Source organism: Artibeus jamaicensis, unplaced genomic scaffold, assembly GCF_021234435.1.
Source record: "Artibeus jamaicensis isolate MK-2021 breed Jamaican fruit bat unplaced genomic scaffold, CSHL_Jam_final scaffold_847, whole genome shotgun sequence".
In the NCBI taxonomy this organism is placed as follows: Eukaryota; Metazoa; Chordata; class Mammalia; order Chiroptera; family Phyllostomidae; genus Artibeus; species Artibeus jamaicensis.
In genome coordinates this window covers 8,319,686-8,339,150 of record NW_026522057.1, presented here as the reverse complement: position 1 = coordinate 8,339,150, position 19,465 = coordinate 8,319,686, and the positions used below count along the sequence as shown (strand labels likewise).

The 19,465-nt window shown below is 51.4% G+C and overlaps 1 protein-coding gene across 2 annotated transcripts; it reads right to left on the bottom strand.

Moving 5' to 3' along the window:
• Window positions 1-4,081: 4,081 nt before the first annotated feature.
• On the bottom strand, window positions 4,082-19,088 carry TRAPPC3 (trafficking protein particle complex subunit 3). 2 transcript variants are annotated; one of them, XM_037149653.2, is made up of 5 exons: window positions 18,970-19,088; window positions 7,039-7,136; window positions 6,700-6,799; window positions 5,284-5,466; window positions 4,082-4,813 (listed from the first exon to the last, which is right to left on the bottom strand). In XM_037149653.2, the coding sequence occupies exons 1-5, from the start codon at window positions 19,081-19,083 to the stop codon at window positions 4,694-4,696; spliced, it is 615 nt and encodes a 204-aa protein (XP_037005548.2). In that variant the 5' UTR covers window positions 19,084-19,088; the 3' UTR covers window positions 4,082-4,693. The 2 variants fall into 2 exon arrangements, with proteins under 2 accessions (XP_037005548.2, XP_037005547.1); XM_037149652.2 differs by lacking the exon at window positions 18,970-19,088 and adding an exon at window positions 14,728-14,890.
• Window positions 19,089-19,465: the final 377 nt, after the last annotated feature.

The window sequence follows — 19,465 nt, the reverse complement described above, 5'->3', positions numbered from 1 at the left end:
CAGGAGGAGTGGCAGGCCCCGGGTGGAGCCTCCTTATCAGGCCCCTAAATAGCTGTGCTGGGGGCTGGAGAGGCGCCCCAGGCCAGGGGATGCTGGGCCGGCTTCACAAGCGCACAGCCCCAGAGCTCCATATTCAGAAGGCCTTGGTTCAATGCTCTTCTGGGTCATCCTGAAATTCATAATAATTTTTTCCATAATATTTTTGAGCAAGGGGCTCTGCATTTTCACTTTGCCCCGAGCCCATAAATTATATAGCTGGCCCCGGTGCAGGCCCACACCCCTCGCTCTGGGCCCCCTCACTCCATTCTCACACTAGGTCAACACCCAGGCAGGAAAAACAACCTGAGCACCTACTTTGTGCTGCAAGTACCGCTAGGTGCTCGGGGGTACAGTGGTGAACAAAGACACGGCCCTGCTGTCGCAAAATTACCGCCTGCGCACCCTCAGACGCCCATCCATCCACGCACGGTGCAGCCAGACAGCTCTCCCAGTAACAGTCACGCGCGCGTCGAAACTGCCGACCAGGGACACTCAGCCTATGCTCAAAACAGACAGCAAGGGAGGCCAACTTGCGATCCCCATTTTCCAGATGGAAAAACCGAGGCTCTGGGTTCAAATCCTGTGTCCAGGGTCACAGAACCAGTAAGGAGCCAAGCCAGGACTTGCTGTTGCCTCTATTTCCAGCCTCTCCTCTCCGCCCCACCACACGCACTGTGCTCAGTGGCTTCCGAGGGCGGAAGCTCCCAGCACCTCCATGTCCCCTGCCCCCAGCACGGGGCTACATGTTCACTAAATGAAAGAATTCACACACAGACGCACCCCCCAAGAAACACGAGAAAAGAGACACACGGAAGCACACACGCATAAACATATATGGAACAGGTGACTGACTGGACAGGAAGTGTCCCCTTCTGGACCACTTGGGTTCCAGTCCTGACTCTACTACGCATTATCTGTTTGCTCACCTGAAAATGGGAACAGTGACAGGGCTGGTGTGAATACTGCGGGAAGTGCATGGGAGGAGCTTAGCCCAGCGCTGGCACACTCTTCAATAAATGTCAGCTGTGGCTGTGAGTCACGTCCGCTCGCACTCACGCGCGTTCTTGCCCATCACACCGCCTTCCCACCCCTCCTCTAGCCCAGCTCAGTCCTAGAGGCCCTCGTGGCTGACAGTCCACGTCCCAGATACAGGAGGGAAGAGCCGCTGCTTCTCTCAGCATCCTCCATCCTCCTGGGCTATACCTGGGTCTATCGGAGAAGGCTTCCTGGAGGAGGCCTCCGCCCAAGAGGCTTAGGCAGGAGAGTGCTGCCCTGTGCCTTGGCTCCCTCCCTTGTTCCTCACAACACCCACCCCCAAACTCTGCTGCAGCGCCCTCTCTCCACCCCCTTCCCCACAGTAGAAACTTTCCTCTCCTCCTGCCAGAAGCGTAAATTGCCCCCAGGAATGCGCTGCATCCCACAGCTCCCCTGGCAGTGGCCGGCAGCAGTCCTGGGGTCAGGCCTGGCCCTACATCAAAGGCCGGGGATCGCAGCAGCAAGGCTCGCCTGCTGCCACCCCGCCCCCTCCCGCCTCCTACGGGCCCTCTGGCTTCCAGGGAACAGCACATGGTAGCACTTAAGCTCTGGGAGACCAGGAGGATGCTTTTCCTGCACCACCCCCCCAACCATCCACAATGAACTACTTGTTAGGAGACTATTTTAATTTTACTTAATGCAATTTCTGCTCCTGGGCCTCTGTTGCCACCTCTTTCCCAGACCAGGATGCCCAGTACAAATGTAAGGAGGCCAATCCGTCAGGGAAAGGCGTGACCTGAATATGGAAATGTCACTGGTGGGAGACTGGGGCAGGAACAGGACTCTCTTACACCGGGGGAACAGAGCTGGCGCTCTGGTCTCCACTCAGGAGGTGACAGGTTGGTTAGGGGAGGGCTCGGAGGTAGCTTGTACAACTCAGCGGGCCAGCGTGAGAGCTGGGGGTGTGTATGGGGGCTTCTTAGCCAACGTGCTCTTTCTCTCCAGTGCCCTGGGCCTGGCAACCACCCGAGCTTTGCATTCCGGGCCCATGGTTGTGACTGGAGGAAGGGGGCATTTCCTGGCTCTGACCAGCCTCTGAGATTTGCTTCCTCAGGTGCATCTTCTAGCAAATTCTGAATACCTGGGGTCCAACAATCACTCTCCACGACAGTACAGTGGTGATCTGGAGACCCCTGGTGGCCAAAGGTTGCAGAACAAGGGTTCCCTTAGAGCTCTGCCCAGCCAGTGTGCAGCCCAAAGGCCACCAGCGTGGACCCCTTCAGGCCCAGAACTCCCTGCAACCCAGGCTCTTTGGAGCCCTCCTTAGTCAGCGCCCCCCATGCAGCCAGGCACGCCTGCCCAGCTCGCAGGAAAGGTGTGCCTGTATGTCAAGGATAATGGGCACTGGCCCCGCCTGGGGCCCCGGGGAGGGTCCCCACCTCACAGTCACAGTAAAGCAGAGGGACACACAATCTACAAGAATTAATCCTGGGGTGGGGGCACCAGCAGACACGTTGCTGGGACTTTTATGTTTGGCTCACGTGGGAAAGATGATTGGGTGACGTTCCGAACGGCTGCATGGTCCTGAGCCCTTTCCTTTCCCTGTGGGGCTGTAACTGGAAAAAAGTCATGGGGGGGAGCCTTGTTTCCACAGCTTGCCTACCCTGTCATGTCGCCCGAGATTCACTCTGGGAAAGGAATTATCCAAACCTCAGGCCACACAAACAAACAGCTGCAGGAAAGGGGCTGCGGGCACTGGGAGGAGAGGAAGGGCGAGGGCCCTGGAGGGGGAGGGAGGTGCAGCCCACTGTTCTTGGCAGTGTCCGGGCACCGCACAGCCTCCCCATGGCTGGGCCCAGCGTTCGTTCCCTCGCTTCTCCTTCATCCATCCACTCAAAGTCTGGTGCAGCTGGACCCAGCCTTACACCGGTTCTAAGAATACAGTTGACCAAAATGGGGTGCCTGCCCCAGGGCCCCATATTCTACTTGGTGGGGGAAGTAGAGGCTCAGAGAAGGATGGGACCCCAGAGAAAGCATGGGCCTCCCTGTACTTGGAGACACAACGTGACCCTCCCCCTCAGCAGGCTAACCGAGCTGGAGGAGGCAGGTCATGGGCAGGCTGCCCCTTACCGGCGTCCCAGACGCTGCACGCACAACGCACCATTGCTGCTCATCTCAGGCCTGTCTACCAACCTTGCAGAAGGCCTGGCCAACACCGACCCACCACCAACAACCTGAGCATCTGGACCTCAAGGCCCTAGATATCCCCAAATTGCTACCAAACAAAGCGTGACAACCTCTGGTCCCCCCCCCCACACCCTTTAAAAGCTATCCTAAGCTCTGTCAAACTAGGAGGGGAAGTCACGGGCCTGCTCCCCGCCCCTCAACCCACAGTGCTAACCAGTCATCAAGAACACAGGCTTTACCCTGGCTGGTGTGGCTCAGTGGGTTCTGCAGGTCACCGGTTTGTGGGTTGTTCAACAAAAGGTCACCGGTTTGATTCCCAGTCACAGATTCACAGGCCAGGTCCCTAGTAAGGGGTGTGTGAGAGGCAATGGAGATCACTGTTTCTCTCCCTCTTTCTCCTCCCCCTTCCCTTCTAAGAATAAAATCTTTAAAAAAAAGTTAAGAAAAAACTAACATGAACTTTGTAGTCTGGCTGGGGCTTTGAACGCTAGCTCCTCCACGTATTAGCCGTCCGGCCTCGGGAACCCTGTGGCCTCCTCTCTGAAAACGGCGTTACTGTGAACGAGACGACCACAGTGTTCAGCAGTCTGAACCGTGGCGAGCACACGACACACTGTGCCCAACACTGGAGTCCACACTGTCTTTACCCGCCAAGCCCCCCAACCTGGTGGCTCAGGTATGTCTAGGACTGATCCTACATTTTACTAGAGACCCAAAAATGACTCTGAAGGGGGCTGGTTTGTTGCCTGGTCTCTCTGGTTGGTGGGGGGGAGCCATTCCCGGACCGGGCGAAAGCAAGGCCGGCCCCAGGACTTCGCTGGTCTCCTGGCCTCATCGAAACAAACTCCCAGGGCTGAGCAGAAAGAAAACAGAACAGGACTGGGACTTCACTCAAGAATGTGTCTTTATTGAAGAATTTGTAAGAAAAGAGGACGAACCCTCTGTAAAAAGAGATGTTGCCTCCAAACAGCAGGGAGGAAGGAGAGACCTGGGTGGCTTCCCAGAAGTCAGCGTTGCCAGCACGACTGGCCCCCCCGCCACCCCGTCCCTGGTGCGCCTCGGAGTGTGCCACACCACCACCAGCAGCTCCGACCCCTCCCGCCTCTCCTCCCTGTCCCACGACCCCGGGTCCCCTGCGGCCATGTGCCGATGGCTTTTTGAAGGCCCAGGGATAGATGTGCTAGCCTTGCCTTTTAATGGGGTCAAAGTGGGTTTTGCTTTGGAAAATTCAAACAGGAATGTAAAATGGTTGACCTCTTTCTAGTGCAACCAAAGATGACTACATCCATCCCCTTAGAAGGGAAAGGGAGCAAAGAATCTCCCTCCTGAATGTGCACACTTACGGGGTGACTGGACTCTATCAGTGTGCTCTTCACTAGCACAGGGAGTGGAAACAAGGTTAGAAGAACAGGTAACATCCGTGTGAAAGAGTCACTCAGTTCTAGAGGGCAGAGGGGCGCTCCTGCCGGCTGCCCCCAAGTCCCGGAGATGGTCACTCCTCTCCAGCGGGGAGATTGTCCTCAATCCGCCTGATGAACCGCATCCGGATTTCTGTCACACCGTCTCCTTTCAGCGTGTCCTGGACAAACTTGGCCTCCACAGCCATCTGGACCTGGGGGACAGTGGGGAAAATGAAGGGGTGGCTGCCTAGCCGCAGCCCCTGGGAAACCGTTGGGGAGAGGTCTGTAATTGGCTCATCCACAGCAGCCAAAAACAGGGGTGGCTTTCCCACATGACAAGACTGTCAATTCCAAGGTTCCCTTGTAGAAGGCAGTGGCCCTGACCCATAAGGAGAGACTTAGCAGAGAACACACCTGAATGGGACTGGCACCAAATTAAGTCAACCTGGGAATGGGCGTTCTGGGCTCGGGTGCTCACAGCACGTCTCCCAGTGTAGCAGGGACGCTCGTCACCACGTACAGACGTCCGGCTCGCATCCTATGCTCAGCAGCATCGCCACCTCACGCAGCGAAGTGCCAGGGGAGCCACAGGCCTTTCTTCTTTCTCCCTCTTATTCTCTCAAATGTTTTATCAACCCCCACTACATTTCGGGTGTCCCAGAGCGTAAAGAGCTGCACTCACCATCTCCAAGGCTCCCCGCAACACCCCACACAACAGATTGGAATAAATAAGGGACGAGTGGTTATCAGGAAGCTCCACAAAGTCCACCAAGGGGTTATTTTCCAAAATCAGGGAGAATTCGTCACCAGCTGGACTCCAGTTGGTGATGCTTGGCGTGATGCCCAAGTACATCTTGAACGCCACCTGTCAGGGGACACACAAGAGCACTATGGGAAGAGCAACTGGGCTGTACGTTAGGGAAGGTGCTGGTCTGGCAAAGGGGAACTAAGTGGCTCAGGAACAAAACTGTGGCCTCTGCAAGACACCGAAGCTTTAGGTTTTCAGAGGGAAAAGGTGCCTGTGCACAATTCCACACCCAGCCCTCGCACACAGGTGGGCAGCAATTTGCCGTCCTCCTGCATTTCTTAACGGAGGGGAGCAGTGACCTGCTGAGTGGGGCGCTACCTGAGCCCTTCTTCGTGAATGGGAAAGCAGGCCCTGGGGCTGCATTACTGTGAAGACATCCTTCCCTCTATCCACCCTTCCAGTTCCACACCCTCACAGAACTCTCCACTGGATCTGGGCAAGGCTAACATGCGTACATCAGAAAGAACCAACCTTTGGGTAACTGACACTACAAAGCTATAGGTATTTTACCATTTATTACTCCTATATTATACGACATTAATATTAATAGCAAACATTTACTATATGTACACTACATGAAGTGCACTGGTTTTACTTGAATGCTCGTTTTTTAATTTACTCTTTACAACGACCCTGTGAGGAAGCTCTTAGTTTCCTCATTTGAAAGATGAGATAACTGGGCCCTGGCCGGGTGGCTCAGTTTGCTGAAGCGTCATCCTGTACACCAAAGGGCTGTGGGTGGAACCCCTGGTTAGGGCTCAAACCTGGGTTGCAGGTTTGATACCCAGTCGGGGTGTGTACGGGAGACAATCAATCAATGTTCCTCAACTGACATTTCTCTCTCTCTCTTTCCTCTCTGTCTAAAATCAATAAATATATCCTCAGGTGAGGATTATAAATAAGCAAGCAAGCAAATAAATAAATAATAGTAACTGGTAATTAAAGGGGTAAAAAATTAAGTTACCTAAGAACTAGTAAGTATGGGAATCAGAATCTGAAGCCAGGTGTGTCTTATCCCCAACCGCCGCACTGCCCTGCTACACCTTCCCAGCTGAGGCCTGGCTTTGGTCTCAGTGCCGCTTTAATACTCCACACGGATGATCCCAACCACTCTTTCCCTTTTTCATAATTTGTTCTATTCCCAAACCACCAGGTGGCTTCTTTGGCCCAAACAGCTGCCTAACTAGTCTTTTCAAATGCAAAGGTCTCTCTAAGGGAGAGGGGCAGAGTGGTAAGCAGTGCTTCCCAAAGACAATCCTTCAGCCTGGCCAACTGGCCCAGGATAATGACCTTGGCAATGACATCTGCTGTTTCCCGAAAGTCGTGGCACCTCCCCACATTAGATCGTGCCAAGAAATCTTCAATCAGTCGAACTCCAATGTTATAGCCCCTGGGAAGGAAATGAGAGAACAGACTATATTACGGGCTTTGACTGTCTTGTATCGGTACATGAGGCTGTCAGTGGTAGAAGAAAAACAGAGACAATTCCAAAACATCCCAATAAATGAGCTCAGTGGAAACCAGACGTTGGTTATGAGAGACAGGACCCTGTTCTGAACTCTAACGGCCATACGGATTCAGGTACTAGGGAGCCCCGTTCTTGCCGCTCCTGCAGAGGAGCTCACTCACATTTTGTCCAGCTGTTTGTTCACATCTTCATCGTTCTCATAGTCCTTGCACAGTTGGGTGACCAGAGCCCCATAGGTCAGGGTGAAGAGCTCAGAGCTCTGAAAGAGATTCAAACGGCCGTCAGGACCAAGGCACACGAAAGAGAAAGTCTGGGGAGGATTGGCCTCAATGCAACTGTCAGGATTCAAAGGAAGGCCACCCACGTCTGGTAGGAGAAAACATCATCCCCTACAGAGTGGCCAAGGAATTTGATTCCCTAGGGTCGCCAGGGCAGGGCTGCCACCATACCGACCACAAAACAGGCTGTAAAAGGCACCCCATGCACTGAGCAGTCACTCTCCCAACACTTGACCGAGGTGGGCTTCTGCAACCCAGAGTCCCCTGCAGCTACTGAGCCTAAGCTACAGTTAGCAGAAACTAGTGTGGCGGCAGCAGTCACTCACTAGACCCTGTGAAAGACAGTCCTGCAGCCAACACTTCCAAAGGGCTGTCTGCGGTTAGCAGGTGTGACCACGGCCTCCCACACCCTACAGCGCCGGGGAAGTCTGGCCTGGAGTTAAACGGCACTCCCGAGGCCCCGTCTGGGGGTAGCAGAGGCCCCATGGGGTCCTCCCCAGGGAAAGCAAGGAAGTCCTAGGTGAAGTCCACTGCATGAACAACACCCCCTCTTCTAAGTCACCAGCATGGGGAAAAAATCATGTTCCTTGTGACGCACAGCTAGAACGTTTTCAGGAAAGAGAGTAACTCTGAAAGGAATACAATCTTTTGTGTACTTGGAACACAATACTGACCTCGACTGGTTTCTATTATAACCACAGTTAAAATCACAATAACTCTTTCTCAGGTAAAGAAACCAAGAAACAGAGAGATGTGCAATGTAAAAATAGCAAGACCCAAAACAGATGAAAAACAGAATGAAAGCAGCAAGTTGGGGGAAAGGCACCATCAGAGTCAAAGGAAGTGAGGAGTGTGCTAACAGTTTACCTGGACTGACGGATTCACACAGATGTAAGGCTGAAAAGTCAAGACTGCCACTCAACCACGCCCTTCTGAGGGGAGGCTTGTCAAACCTGGAGCAGAGCTAAGTGTCCTGGGGAAGAAAGTCCCAGGGTCTCAGGACCCAACGCTCCCCACCTCATCCCTACTGCCCGGTGGTGAGGTCACTGTAAGAATACCAATATGAATGCCTTCTATTTACACCCAGCACTCTGTGTTTTTCATAATCTCATTTCCCACCCACAATAACTCTGTAGAGCAGAAGGGCAGGAATTAATCTCATTTTAGAGATAAGGAAACTGAGACTCAGAAAAGTTAAGTAATTTGGCCAAGGATGAACATCTAAATAATTTTTAAGCATTTTCCTTATTTACATTTAGAGAGAGGGGAAGAGAGGAAGAGAAACATCAATGTATGGTTGCCTCTCGCACACCCCCTACTGGGGACCTGGCCCACAACCCAGGCACAAGCCCTGACCAGAAATTGAACCAATGTTCTTCCATTCACAGGCCAGTGCTCAACCCACTGAGCCACACCAGCCAGTGCCAAACAGCTAATTATTGAGAAAAGTAATTTTGGGGACAAGAACCAAGAGTTTCTAAGCCAATGTTCATTCTATACACTGTTCCCCACACCTGCAATATTAATAAGCCCCCCGAAACAAAACAAAACAAAACAAAACAAAACATTTCACTGCACTAGGAAGTCAAAAAGAGTCCGTTTCAGAATCAGGAAGCTCTTTAAATTCAACTAAAACAGTCAGATAGGGTGTCTCCAAGAGACCATTTACCAAATGTGGCAATTAAGGAGAAGCTATTAAGGAAGAGAATGATTTTTTTAGAAAGTTAAGGTTTGGCACTAGAATGGCTTAGGCATGAATGGATGGACGCAATCCAGCAGTAACCAGTCCATAGGCTTGGCCTCACTGCATTAAGTCAGGAGAGCTTTCCTTCCATTATTAATGAGCCCTTGGATAGTAACTCCAAGAGCCGAAGCCCACCATGGTGCCAAGTAACTAGCATATCATGATGTTATCAAGCTCCTTATAAATGCAACAGTCCCCAATTTACTGATAAGATAAATCAGCTCTGGCTGGTGTGGCTCAGCAGATTGAGCGCCAGCCTGTGAACGAAAAGGATGCCAGTTCAATTCCCAGTCAGGGCACATGCCTGGGTTGCAGGCTTAGTCCCCACTAGGGGGCATGAGAGGCAACCTATCAATGTATCTCTTGCATATAGCTGTTTCTCTTTCCCTCTTTCTCCCTCCCTTTTCCTCTCTAAAAGTAAATAAAATCTTCTTTAAAAATAAAAATAGTAATAGGGCTGTGGTATAGGGAAAAAAGCATTCAATGTTTACTATGCACCAGGTACTATATAATTGGAGGGAGACAGATAATGAACCAAATAAATAAAATATATGGTTTGCCAGACAGTGATAAGTACCGTGGAGAAAACTAAGCACAAAAGGAGTTTAGGGGGTATTTATGCTCACACGTGTGCACACGTGCATGTGTCAATTTTATTTCATTTTTTAAAGATTTTCTTTGTTTATCTTTAGAGGGGAAGGGAAGGAGAGAGGGAGAGAAACATCAATGTATGGTTGCCTTCGTGTGTCCCCTGCTGGGAACTGGCCTGCAACCCAGGCATGTGCCCTGACGGGGAATCAAACGGTGACTGTCTGGTTCGCAGGCCTGCGCTCAATCCACTGAACTACACCAGCCAGGGCTGCATGGGTCAATTTTAAATAGGACGGTCAGAGAAAGCCTCCTTAAGACGTTATCTGCAAAAGAACTGAAGGAAGTAAGGAAGGACAGCCATGAAGGTAATGTCCCGGTGAAAACATTCTAGGCAGGGAGTACAAAGGCCCTGGGGTAGGAATATGCTTGCCCTGTCTGAGAAACAGGAGACCAGTGTGAGTAGAGAGCAGTGGAGAGAAGAGAGAACCGGAGAGGAAGTCGGAGAAGTAAAGAGGAGGCTGCAGAACCTGAAGACCTGGGCGTTCAGTTCTGTGACCCTTATAATGAAAGGTTCCGTGGAATCTTAAAGGTCAGCAATTTCAACCAGTCCGATTTCTTCAGTCAACCTAAATACCACGTTCCCCTCCCAACAGAAACATGAACCTCTTCTGCAATGCTTCTACTTTAATTGCTTTAATTATGTTTAATAAAAATGGTCATCAAATTTATAAAACTTTCAGAACGTCTTCACAGTTTCTCACTGCTCCTCATACCAACCACAAGAGGTCAGCGGAACAAACATTACATATCCCCGCTCTACAGGTGACAGTTTAAGTAACTGAGACTCTGTCTCTCTATGGTTGAGCCCTGTCGTGTAAAAGATAATGTGACCCTAATCCAGGGCTCAACCTCTCTGAATTTCAGTTTTTCCTGTCTGTAAGATGGTAACAATACCGTTTGCCCTGCAGGGTTACTGGGGGATTCCAACACGTGTGTAGAGTGCCCAAGGCATAGTACGAACCCCAGTAGAGATTTTTTATTTTATTTTATTTTATTTTTAGAGAGAGGGGAAGGGAGAGAGAAAGAGAAGAAGAGAGACATGTGTGTGGTTGCCTCTCGCATACCCCCCACTGGAGACCTAGCCTGCAACCCAGGCATGTGCCCTGACTGGGAATCAAATCCGAGACCCTTTGATTCACAGACTCGCGCTCAATCCATTGAGCCACACCAGCCAAGGCTCCAGTAGAGATTTTTATTCTTAAACTGGTTCTCTGTGGTGTGGTGCCAGACAGCACCCTGAACTAGGTTCAAAGAGGGAGATTTTCAATATAAAGAACTTTGTAACAATCAGTAAGGCATATAGAAAGAGTTTTGATTTGTAGTCAGATGACCTGCTTCTGAGTCTTGAACTTGTCACTTACAGTGAGACTTTAGGTCAGTCACTTCATTTTGCTAAACTTCAATCTCCTCACACAAATCAGTCACAGGAGAACCTGTCATGACAATACTTGGGAGGATCTAATGCAGTGGTCCCCAATGTTTTTGGCACCAGGGACCAGTTTCATGGAAGACAATTTTTCCTTGGACCAGGGGGTGGGTGGATGGTTTCAGGATGACTCAAGTGCATTATGTTCAAGCTCACCTCCTGCTGTGCAGCTTGGTTCCTAACAGGCCTGAACCAGTACCATCCACGGCTCGGAGGTTGGGGACCCCTGACCTAATGGACTTAAAAGCAGCTTGGCAGACCAAGAAACAGTAGGAGTGGTTTCACACTCATACAGCCAATATGATCTCCATGTACTTCAGGCACAACCTGAGCAGAGCAAGCTAAGCCAAGCCTCACTCAGGTGAGCTACTACCCTTGATGGTTTTCAGAAGGCTTTTTAATTAGTACCCAAAACAAAACATCAAATCTCCTTAAGGGGGCTGATTTTTGGAGCTAGTGCTCCAAGAGTCACGCTTACTATTTTTGTCAACACCAGTAATCTACTGTGACTGCCCCTAGCAGCTGGGGAAGGAAGGCCAGTAACAGGACTGAGTCCCTGCCTGTCTGCCTCTCCAGCCGGCTGTCATGGAGATTCTGAGTGCTGCTATGAAGTAGTAATTCACCTGAGCTCTGGAGAATAGAGCACTGGGGATGGGTTACTAGTAACACAACAGAAGAGAAGGGCAGGCCTGATGGTCCCTGAGACTCAAGAACCAAACACTATACAGACACTCGAAGGCTAATACCTCTACTAATAGAAATGCTAGCTGCCATTCACCGAGCGCCGACTGTGTTCTTAGGTGCAGCGTCACGCTGCTCATTTTGCATGCATTACGTACCTCAATTAATCCTCAGAACACCCCTATGACGCAGATACTATTATTACCTTTTTAAACTTATTTTTAAAGCTGGTGAAACTGATGCTTAGGACAGTGAATGAACTTGCCCAAGGCCACACCGCAAGTAAGGAGTGAAGTCAGGACTCAATCCCAGACAGCACTGTACCTTCCGACTCTCAGAGTATGTGCTTCCCAAGTTAGGGACTTGAACTTCATCTCTGCACTTCACCTCTGCATTTCCCTCATTACCTAGCACTGACTTTGCACATGGCTAGGAATCAAGAAAAGTTTGCTACACAAATGGTCTGTTTTTACTAGGGCACATTAACCCTTTAAGTCTTGGAAGGCTTAAGTGGGAACACAGCAATTAGAAGACTGCTGACTACAGAAGACAGGGCTGACTGGGAAGAGGGCTGTTAGAGGTGGGGCTCGTCTCCCGGAGCAGAGAAGAGCACGGGAGACAAGGAGGCTAGGATCATGTGACAAGCCCCAAGTTTCATTCAGCAGCAGGAACTGAGTGAGAAGACATACCAAACCTTCATGGTGTTCATTCAGCAAATATAGTCTGCCTAGTGCCGGGCATCATTCTAGGTGCTGAGAATGGAGCGGGGTACAATTATTCCTACTCTCATGGAGTCTCTATTCTCATGGGAGAGACTGAAAATAAGTAAGTAGATATATAATTTATAATGAAACATTTAAAATGAAATAGTGCCATGAAGAAAAAAAGAGCCGATGGGGGGGGGAATGGGAGGGAGGGGGGAGACCGGGTGGGGGGAGAAGAGAAAAAAAAATGTACTTGAAAAGTAACTAAATAAAATTTAATATTAAAAAAAAAAAAGAAAAAGAAAAAAAGAGCCGAGTAACAGAAAACTAATCATATGATCAGGGAAGGCTTCTCTAAGGAGGTGACATTTGAGTAATTGTGCATTCAGTGACTACCTGGGGAAAGGGAGTTCCAAGCAGCACCAGCAGCTGCAAAAGCTCTGAGGCAGAAGTGTGCTTTGGCCCTCCACAATTCCCTCCCTTAACAAAGCTGAATTGGATACTGGGGCTGGGGGGTGGAGATTGCAGGTCCCTACTAAAGTGGTATTAAAGACTGCAACATTGACTTCAGGTAAGAAAAAAAATGTACAAAACGAGCAGGTTATGAAAACTAAGCAGGAAGTTCTGCTCATATCTTAAGACAAGGAGGAGGTGGCCCTGGCGGGTAGCTCAGTTGGTTAGAGCATTGTCCTGATACACCAAGGTTGTGGGTTCAATCTCTGGTCAAGGCACGTACAAGAACCAAGCAATGAATACATAAATAAGTAGAACAACAAATCAATCTCAATCTTTCTGTCCCCCTACCTCTCTAAAAACAATAAATTTAAAAAAAAAAACTTAAAAAAAAAAAAAACCTGGCTGGTGTGGCTCAGTGGACTGAGTGCCAGCCTGCAAACCAAAAGGTTGCTGGTTCGATTCCCAGTCAGGGCACATGCCTGGGTTGCGGGCCAGGTCCCCAGTGGGGGCCATATGAGAGGCAAACACACACTGATGTTTCTCTCCCTGTCTTTCTCCCTCCCTTCCCCTCTAAAAGTAAACAAATAAAATCTTAATAAAAAACTAAATTTTAAAAAGGAAGCAGAAACATATACCATGCCCTGTGCATGTTATACTGAAATCTTATTTAATCCTAAGTGGGCATTACTATCCCCATTTTATAGATAAGGAAACTGAGATCAGTTGAAAAAGACAGAATTCCAACCAAAACCCATGGTTTTTCCGCTACATGACAATTTTCTAGCAAAATGGTAATTTTCTTCTTTGTTTAAACTCTTGCTATATCCTCCAAAACAGGAATTTTTAACCTGTAATCTATGGAGGGGGCCCACAAATCCCCCTAATGAGTAAATGTCTGTGAATATGCTTTTCTATTTAATATTCCTGGAGAGAAGATCCGTGATGGACACCTCAGCTTCTCGAAGGGGGTCTGAGGAAAAGTGCTCCTCAGGAGTAACAGGGCCCAACGCGGCACATTTTTGGTGCCTGTCCCTGCTGTAAGATGCAAAGGTCTGAGGGAAGTTTAACCATCCCCTCTGGAGCTGTCAACAAAAGGCCCGCCAATCTGACCAGCGTGCAACCTTGCACAACATGAGACGTTCTGAAGGAAGTAAAAATATGCCAAAGAAAAGGAACACTTGCCCAGAAGTCCCCTTAGTTTGGAGGAAAATGTCATCTAGTTTACTTTCCAGGCCCAGACCCTCCCCACAGCCAAACCTGAAGGGACTATACGGTGTCCCACTATTCCCGGGTCAAGGGAGGAGCCTCCCCTGACCAGAGGGGCGTCACTTACTGCCTACGGTGGCCCACCTCTTACACCACCGGACGGAAAGTTCCTCTCTAGTAAAACCACTATCGGAGCATCTCTTCCCAGGTACGGCCTAGAAGGCTGGGGTATTAGCTTTGGAGTGAGAGACGGCAGTTCAAATCCATATTCCTCCTACCTGTAAACCTGGGCAAGTTACATAACCTCTCGGAGCTGGAAAATAACGATAATATACTCCATGTGAGAGTACTATTTGGCAGATTAGATGAGATAATATATGGAAAGTGGCTGGTCCAGTGCCTTACACAAAGCAGAGCAATCGGTGGTTACTACTGTTGTCACCGTCGTTGTTGTTGGCCCAGTACACAGCTGCACAGCTGCACTCAGGCCGTGGGGTAGGGGTCTCTGAGCTACTCCAGTGGCCCTTCCAACCGGACTCAGGCCCGGGACGCCCCCGGAGCAAGCAGCCTCCGTCTTCCTGCTCCGGAACCACCCCCCTCCCAGACTCAGAGGAGGGCCCTGTCTCAACTGCACCCGGCGCCGGGCCCCTTCCCCAGAATGCCTCTATTCCGCCCCGCCCGCGAAGTCACACGCTCCGAGTTACCATTTTCTTGCTCTCGGTGCCACGATTCGCCTGCCTCGACATAGTGCCGGCCGCCCACCCCGCCTCGCCAAAGGCCCACTCTGCGACCCCTTCTGACACGGTTCAACCCAGCGTCGGCCCCTCAGCCTTCCGTACAGACCGGCAGCAGCCCACCGCGCCTGCGCGGCCCACCGCAGGGCACCACGGGACTCGTAGTCCGGCGAGGAGGATCACTGCCTCCCGCCTCTTCCCGATAAATGTCGGGTTACCACACCCAACGGCTCCACAAGCAGCACCGCCCATTAGCGCAGACTGACCACAACTTCCAGAGTGCTACGCGCGCGGCTAACTTACTGAGCCTGTCTTCCCCCAGGCTGCATTCTGGCCACTGGGTGGCGTCCGCACCTTACAGCAATCCTGTATCAGCCACACTTCCCCCCAACTCCTCCCTCCCCCAGCCCCCACTCAGATATGCTCTACAAATTCCTCTCTCGCGGGTTTGGTCTCGGAAAGTCCCTCTTTGCAACTAGTTTCTTATGCTGTTACTGCAATTCAAAGCTAAATCATCTCAAGGTGTCCCCCCAAACTAGCAATGGCTCACATTTTTGTAATGGCCTCTCCATTACAAAAATGTTTAGTGACCACCTACTACGTGTCAAGCATTTTGCTACTGACTTTCTCTTCAAACTACCATCTGTCCCCAAACCCAAAACGCAGCCAGCATCTGCATCCTACCACTTGTGACCTCCTGCTGGAATATCCAGTGTGTTAGATAAAGTTCAGGTCACTTTCTCCCTGCTCCCTGCCCTAGAACAAGTGCACTGTCTGGCTTCCAGAAAAGCTCACTAGTGTTGGTGGCAGCCAGTCCTGGGTTATAATCCCGGTTTCGCCATTTTAGGCAAGTTGCTGGTTCTCTCGGTTGTTTTGAAGACTGGTGAGCAGTGTATGCAGAGCACTTGGGCACAAAGTAGGCACTCTCTAAAAACAGACCCCAGACACACCAGGGGAATGTGCTGGCCACACCCGCACCCATGACCAAGGGGAACTCCTACAGTCCCGGACCAGAGTCCTTTGGTTTCAGCTCCAGCAATTGTCCCCTGGCTGGTCAATTCTGAGGGGCAGGGCTGGAGTAGCTGAACACCCTCTCCTCACTTACCCCTGGTTGCCTGACTTTACAGCAGCTGCATTCTAGCCCGTAGCCTTCACCATGACAACCAGCCTGTCCAGACTTGAGCCAACCCGGATGGGAAAGACTGGGGGGCCCAGGCTGCTCAGGCTGGAAGCCAGTGCCCAGGATTCCCCTGGTCTCTACCTCCCAGTACAGGGGTATTACTATACCCCGCTCCCTGTGGCAGGGACATTCTGGGGCCTCCATAGAGACAGAGTGCCCCTTGACTCTTCCTCCTGGGTCAGTGCCTAGAGAACAGGGCCAAAGGCTGAGGGTTTGGGGAAGGAAAAGAGGGGGCAGAGTGGGGAAAACAGGGGTCAGCTAGCCCCCAGAGGCCAGCACCGCCAGAGAAGAGCATCCTGCATTCCCAGGAGAGAGGACAGCTGAGGTGAAAGCTGCAGTTGGCTGGCCTGTCGGTCTGGGCTCCTCCCTGCCGGCTGCCTTTGGCTGCCCACAGAAACCTGAGTCAGAGTCACGGCCAGCCGCCCGACCCCACCCAGCCTGCTGTCAAGCAGGGAGGTTCTGGAGAGACTGAAGGCGGGGCCTCTCCTTGCTTGTCTTCCAACCTCTGAGATTCTTCTCTCTGCCCCTGATTCGTCCTCTCAGCATCTTTTCTTTGGGACTCCACAAAATGTCAACAGTCCTGAATCGAGGGTGGGTGGGGTCCATCTCAGGTGGAACTATAGAATCTCCTAGCTTAGATGGGAATTCAAAGGCTCCTTAGACAGCCACTCCAGGACTCTCACTAAAGCTCCCGTCTTCTCCCAAATCCCAATTCCTCTCCACCACCCCTCAGGTGAGGGGCCTGAAGGCCTTCTATCAACCTCTGCCAGGACATTTAGAAACACTACGTCCGTCCCCCGCCCCCCCCCATCTCCCTACTACACAGTAGGGACAACGTCCCATCCCTAGCAAGGGCTTTAGACAAGGACCTCTTCCCAGGAATCTAAAAGGTTGGACCTATTTAGTCTTGGATCTGAGTTTCTCCCCCTCCAATCCTTCTCTGTTCTGAGAGCTCCCCAAGAGCGGGAGGAGGCCTTATTGCAGCTGATGCCCTTGAAGACATTCACCTCCAGCACCAGGGAGTGGGCCCTAGTGGCTAAGGCTCCAGGGAAAGCATCTTGGGTTGGAGACTCCTTCCAGCAGCGGTACCTTGGGGGGTGGATTAGGAGAATCTGCTGTCTGTTCTTCCCAGTTGTCCCCACCCCACCATGAGGCCCCTCCCACTTCCTACTTTGTGGGTGAGAAAACAGCCTCCAGGGCCTGGCTCCTGATTCATATCCTCCTGTCAAATCTCCCAGTGATTTCCTTCGCCCCTCCATCAAGTTCACCCTGGACCCTGCCTCACCAAACCTAAGAAGTTGTATAAACTCCTGCCCTATTCGTAAAAGGATCAGAAAGGGGACATATTTCTGATCCCCATTCAGTGACCTGCCCCCAGTCCAGCCTGTGGTGAGGCAAACAGCTCATTCATTCCTGTTTCCACAGAGGGGGAGGGGACTGCCCTGAGCGGTTAGGGGAAGCACTGAAGAGGCCACAGAGTTCCCAGCCCATCACCTAGGAAGTCAGGGTATCCTGCTGGAGCTTTAGCTCTTTAGCTCTTTTAGCTCGGGATGTCTCAAGCGTCCCCACTTGCTTCTTCAGAATTTGTAATGTTTTTTTGGGGGGAGGGGGGCATGTGGAGCCCCTCAGGTACTGTCACTCAGACTCAAAGAGAGACACCCACTCTAAACCCTCTCAGTGGCCAAGGCCTGAGATGTGCAGTAAATCCTGGTCAGTGATGGAGAGAATGGAGAGAAGTGCACTCCGTCTCTTCTGATTGCAGCTACTACAGGACATGGGTGCTCTCCAGGCTCCATCCTCCCAGTACTTGCTGGGGTCCCCTCTGCACGGAGGAAGCCTCCTGAGGCTGGACAGGGAAAACTGTGTGGCAAGTTGCCTAATGCCCTGCTGGTCTGCACCCCTGGCATCTTGTGAGGGGGTGCAGGTGTCCCCACCCTCAATCTAGGGAAGGGCTCCTCAACCTTGGCACCAGTGATGTTTTGGAACCTGATGATTCTTTGTCCCAGGGGCAGTCCTATGCATTGTAGGATGTTAAATGGCATCCCTAGCATCTGGATTTTAGTAACAGCCCCAGTTGTGACAATCAAAAGCACCTCTAAACATTGCCAAATGTCCCGTACGGGGCGAAATTGCCTCTGGTTGACTATCACTGATGGAGGCTGATACCACGCCCTGTCTCTTTGCAGTGAGCTCCACAAAGTCGATCTCAGATCCTTGGACCCAACAGAGGGTTCCCAGTTCTCTAGCACCGCTCACCCTCCCCTCCTGAGACTCTTCCAGCAGCTCTCCATGATCTGCATCCTGCAGCTCGCAAGGCCCACTGGCACTCAAATCCATCCCTGGCCTGTCTTTTCTTTTTTTAGCTGCCATTTCCCCCTCCACTATTTCTGAGCTCTAGCCAACAAGGGCATCTCACTCCTCCCACCTACACATCTTTGTCCCTGAGGTCAGCTCAAGAGCAGAGGTGGGAGGCAGAGAAAGAGCCACCTCTGACTGCTCTCCCTCTGGTGGGTTCTGTCCAGGAATTCTCCGGAGTCTAGTCGCTGTCTGGCTCAGGGTGGGCCTGTCCAGCTCTGGAACATGCAGGCCTTGAGGCCCTTCTGACCTCACAAAGGACAGTCCTGGACATCATCGTCCACACAGTCCCCCACCCTCACCCTGCAGATGGGATGACTGCCCACAAAGATTGGGGCATCTGCTCCTGCTCACAATGTGCCTTGGCCTTTGAAGCCCCACTGCCATCATCGCACCTATTTATTAAGCATTTCCTATAGGCCAGGCTCTGTGCTCAGCACTGTCTGTGTTACAGTATTTTTCACCTTTTCCAACAGCCCCACGATACCCCATCATTCCATTATTTTCCTGAGTTCATAGGTTAGCAGACTGGCTTTCAGAAAAGTTAAAAGACACTAACTTAAGGTTACCCGCTCCACCTGCAGGCCTTCTATCAACCTCTAATGATTTTGGGCTGGAGGGAGAACTATTCCTTCCCATCCCCTCCCCCAGAGAGCTCAGGCCCCTGAGTTACTTACTCCTCCTGAAACCTGGACCCCTTTGTTCTCCACCCTCCTCCTTGAAATGGCTGCTCTCTGGAGCTGCTCAAAGGAAGGAGACATTGGCGGGAAAGAGGGGCAGGAGAACAGCATCTCACTGGGCCTAAACACTGGACAATGGAGAACTGGAGAAATGACCTTCTAGAGTTCAGGACAAAGGGCAGGGCTGGGGTGGGCAGGCCCAATTGCACCTCCTCCTTGCTCTGTCAATCTCTGCAGCACCACCATCATCGATCCACCTTCCCAGCAGGCTCCCCCTTCTCTGCCCAGCCTTCGCCTGACTTGGCTGGAGGCCCCAATTCAGCCGCCACTAACAGGGGATTTGGGGCATCCACTCTGCAGGGCTGGGAAGTGGGGTTCCTTGTGGGAGGGGAGTCAGAAGGACTCAGTCACTGCATCAACAGGCCACAGGGAAGAAAATTCTTCCGAGAATCGACAGGGTCTTCTGACGAGGGGTGGGGAGGTACTAGGCCAA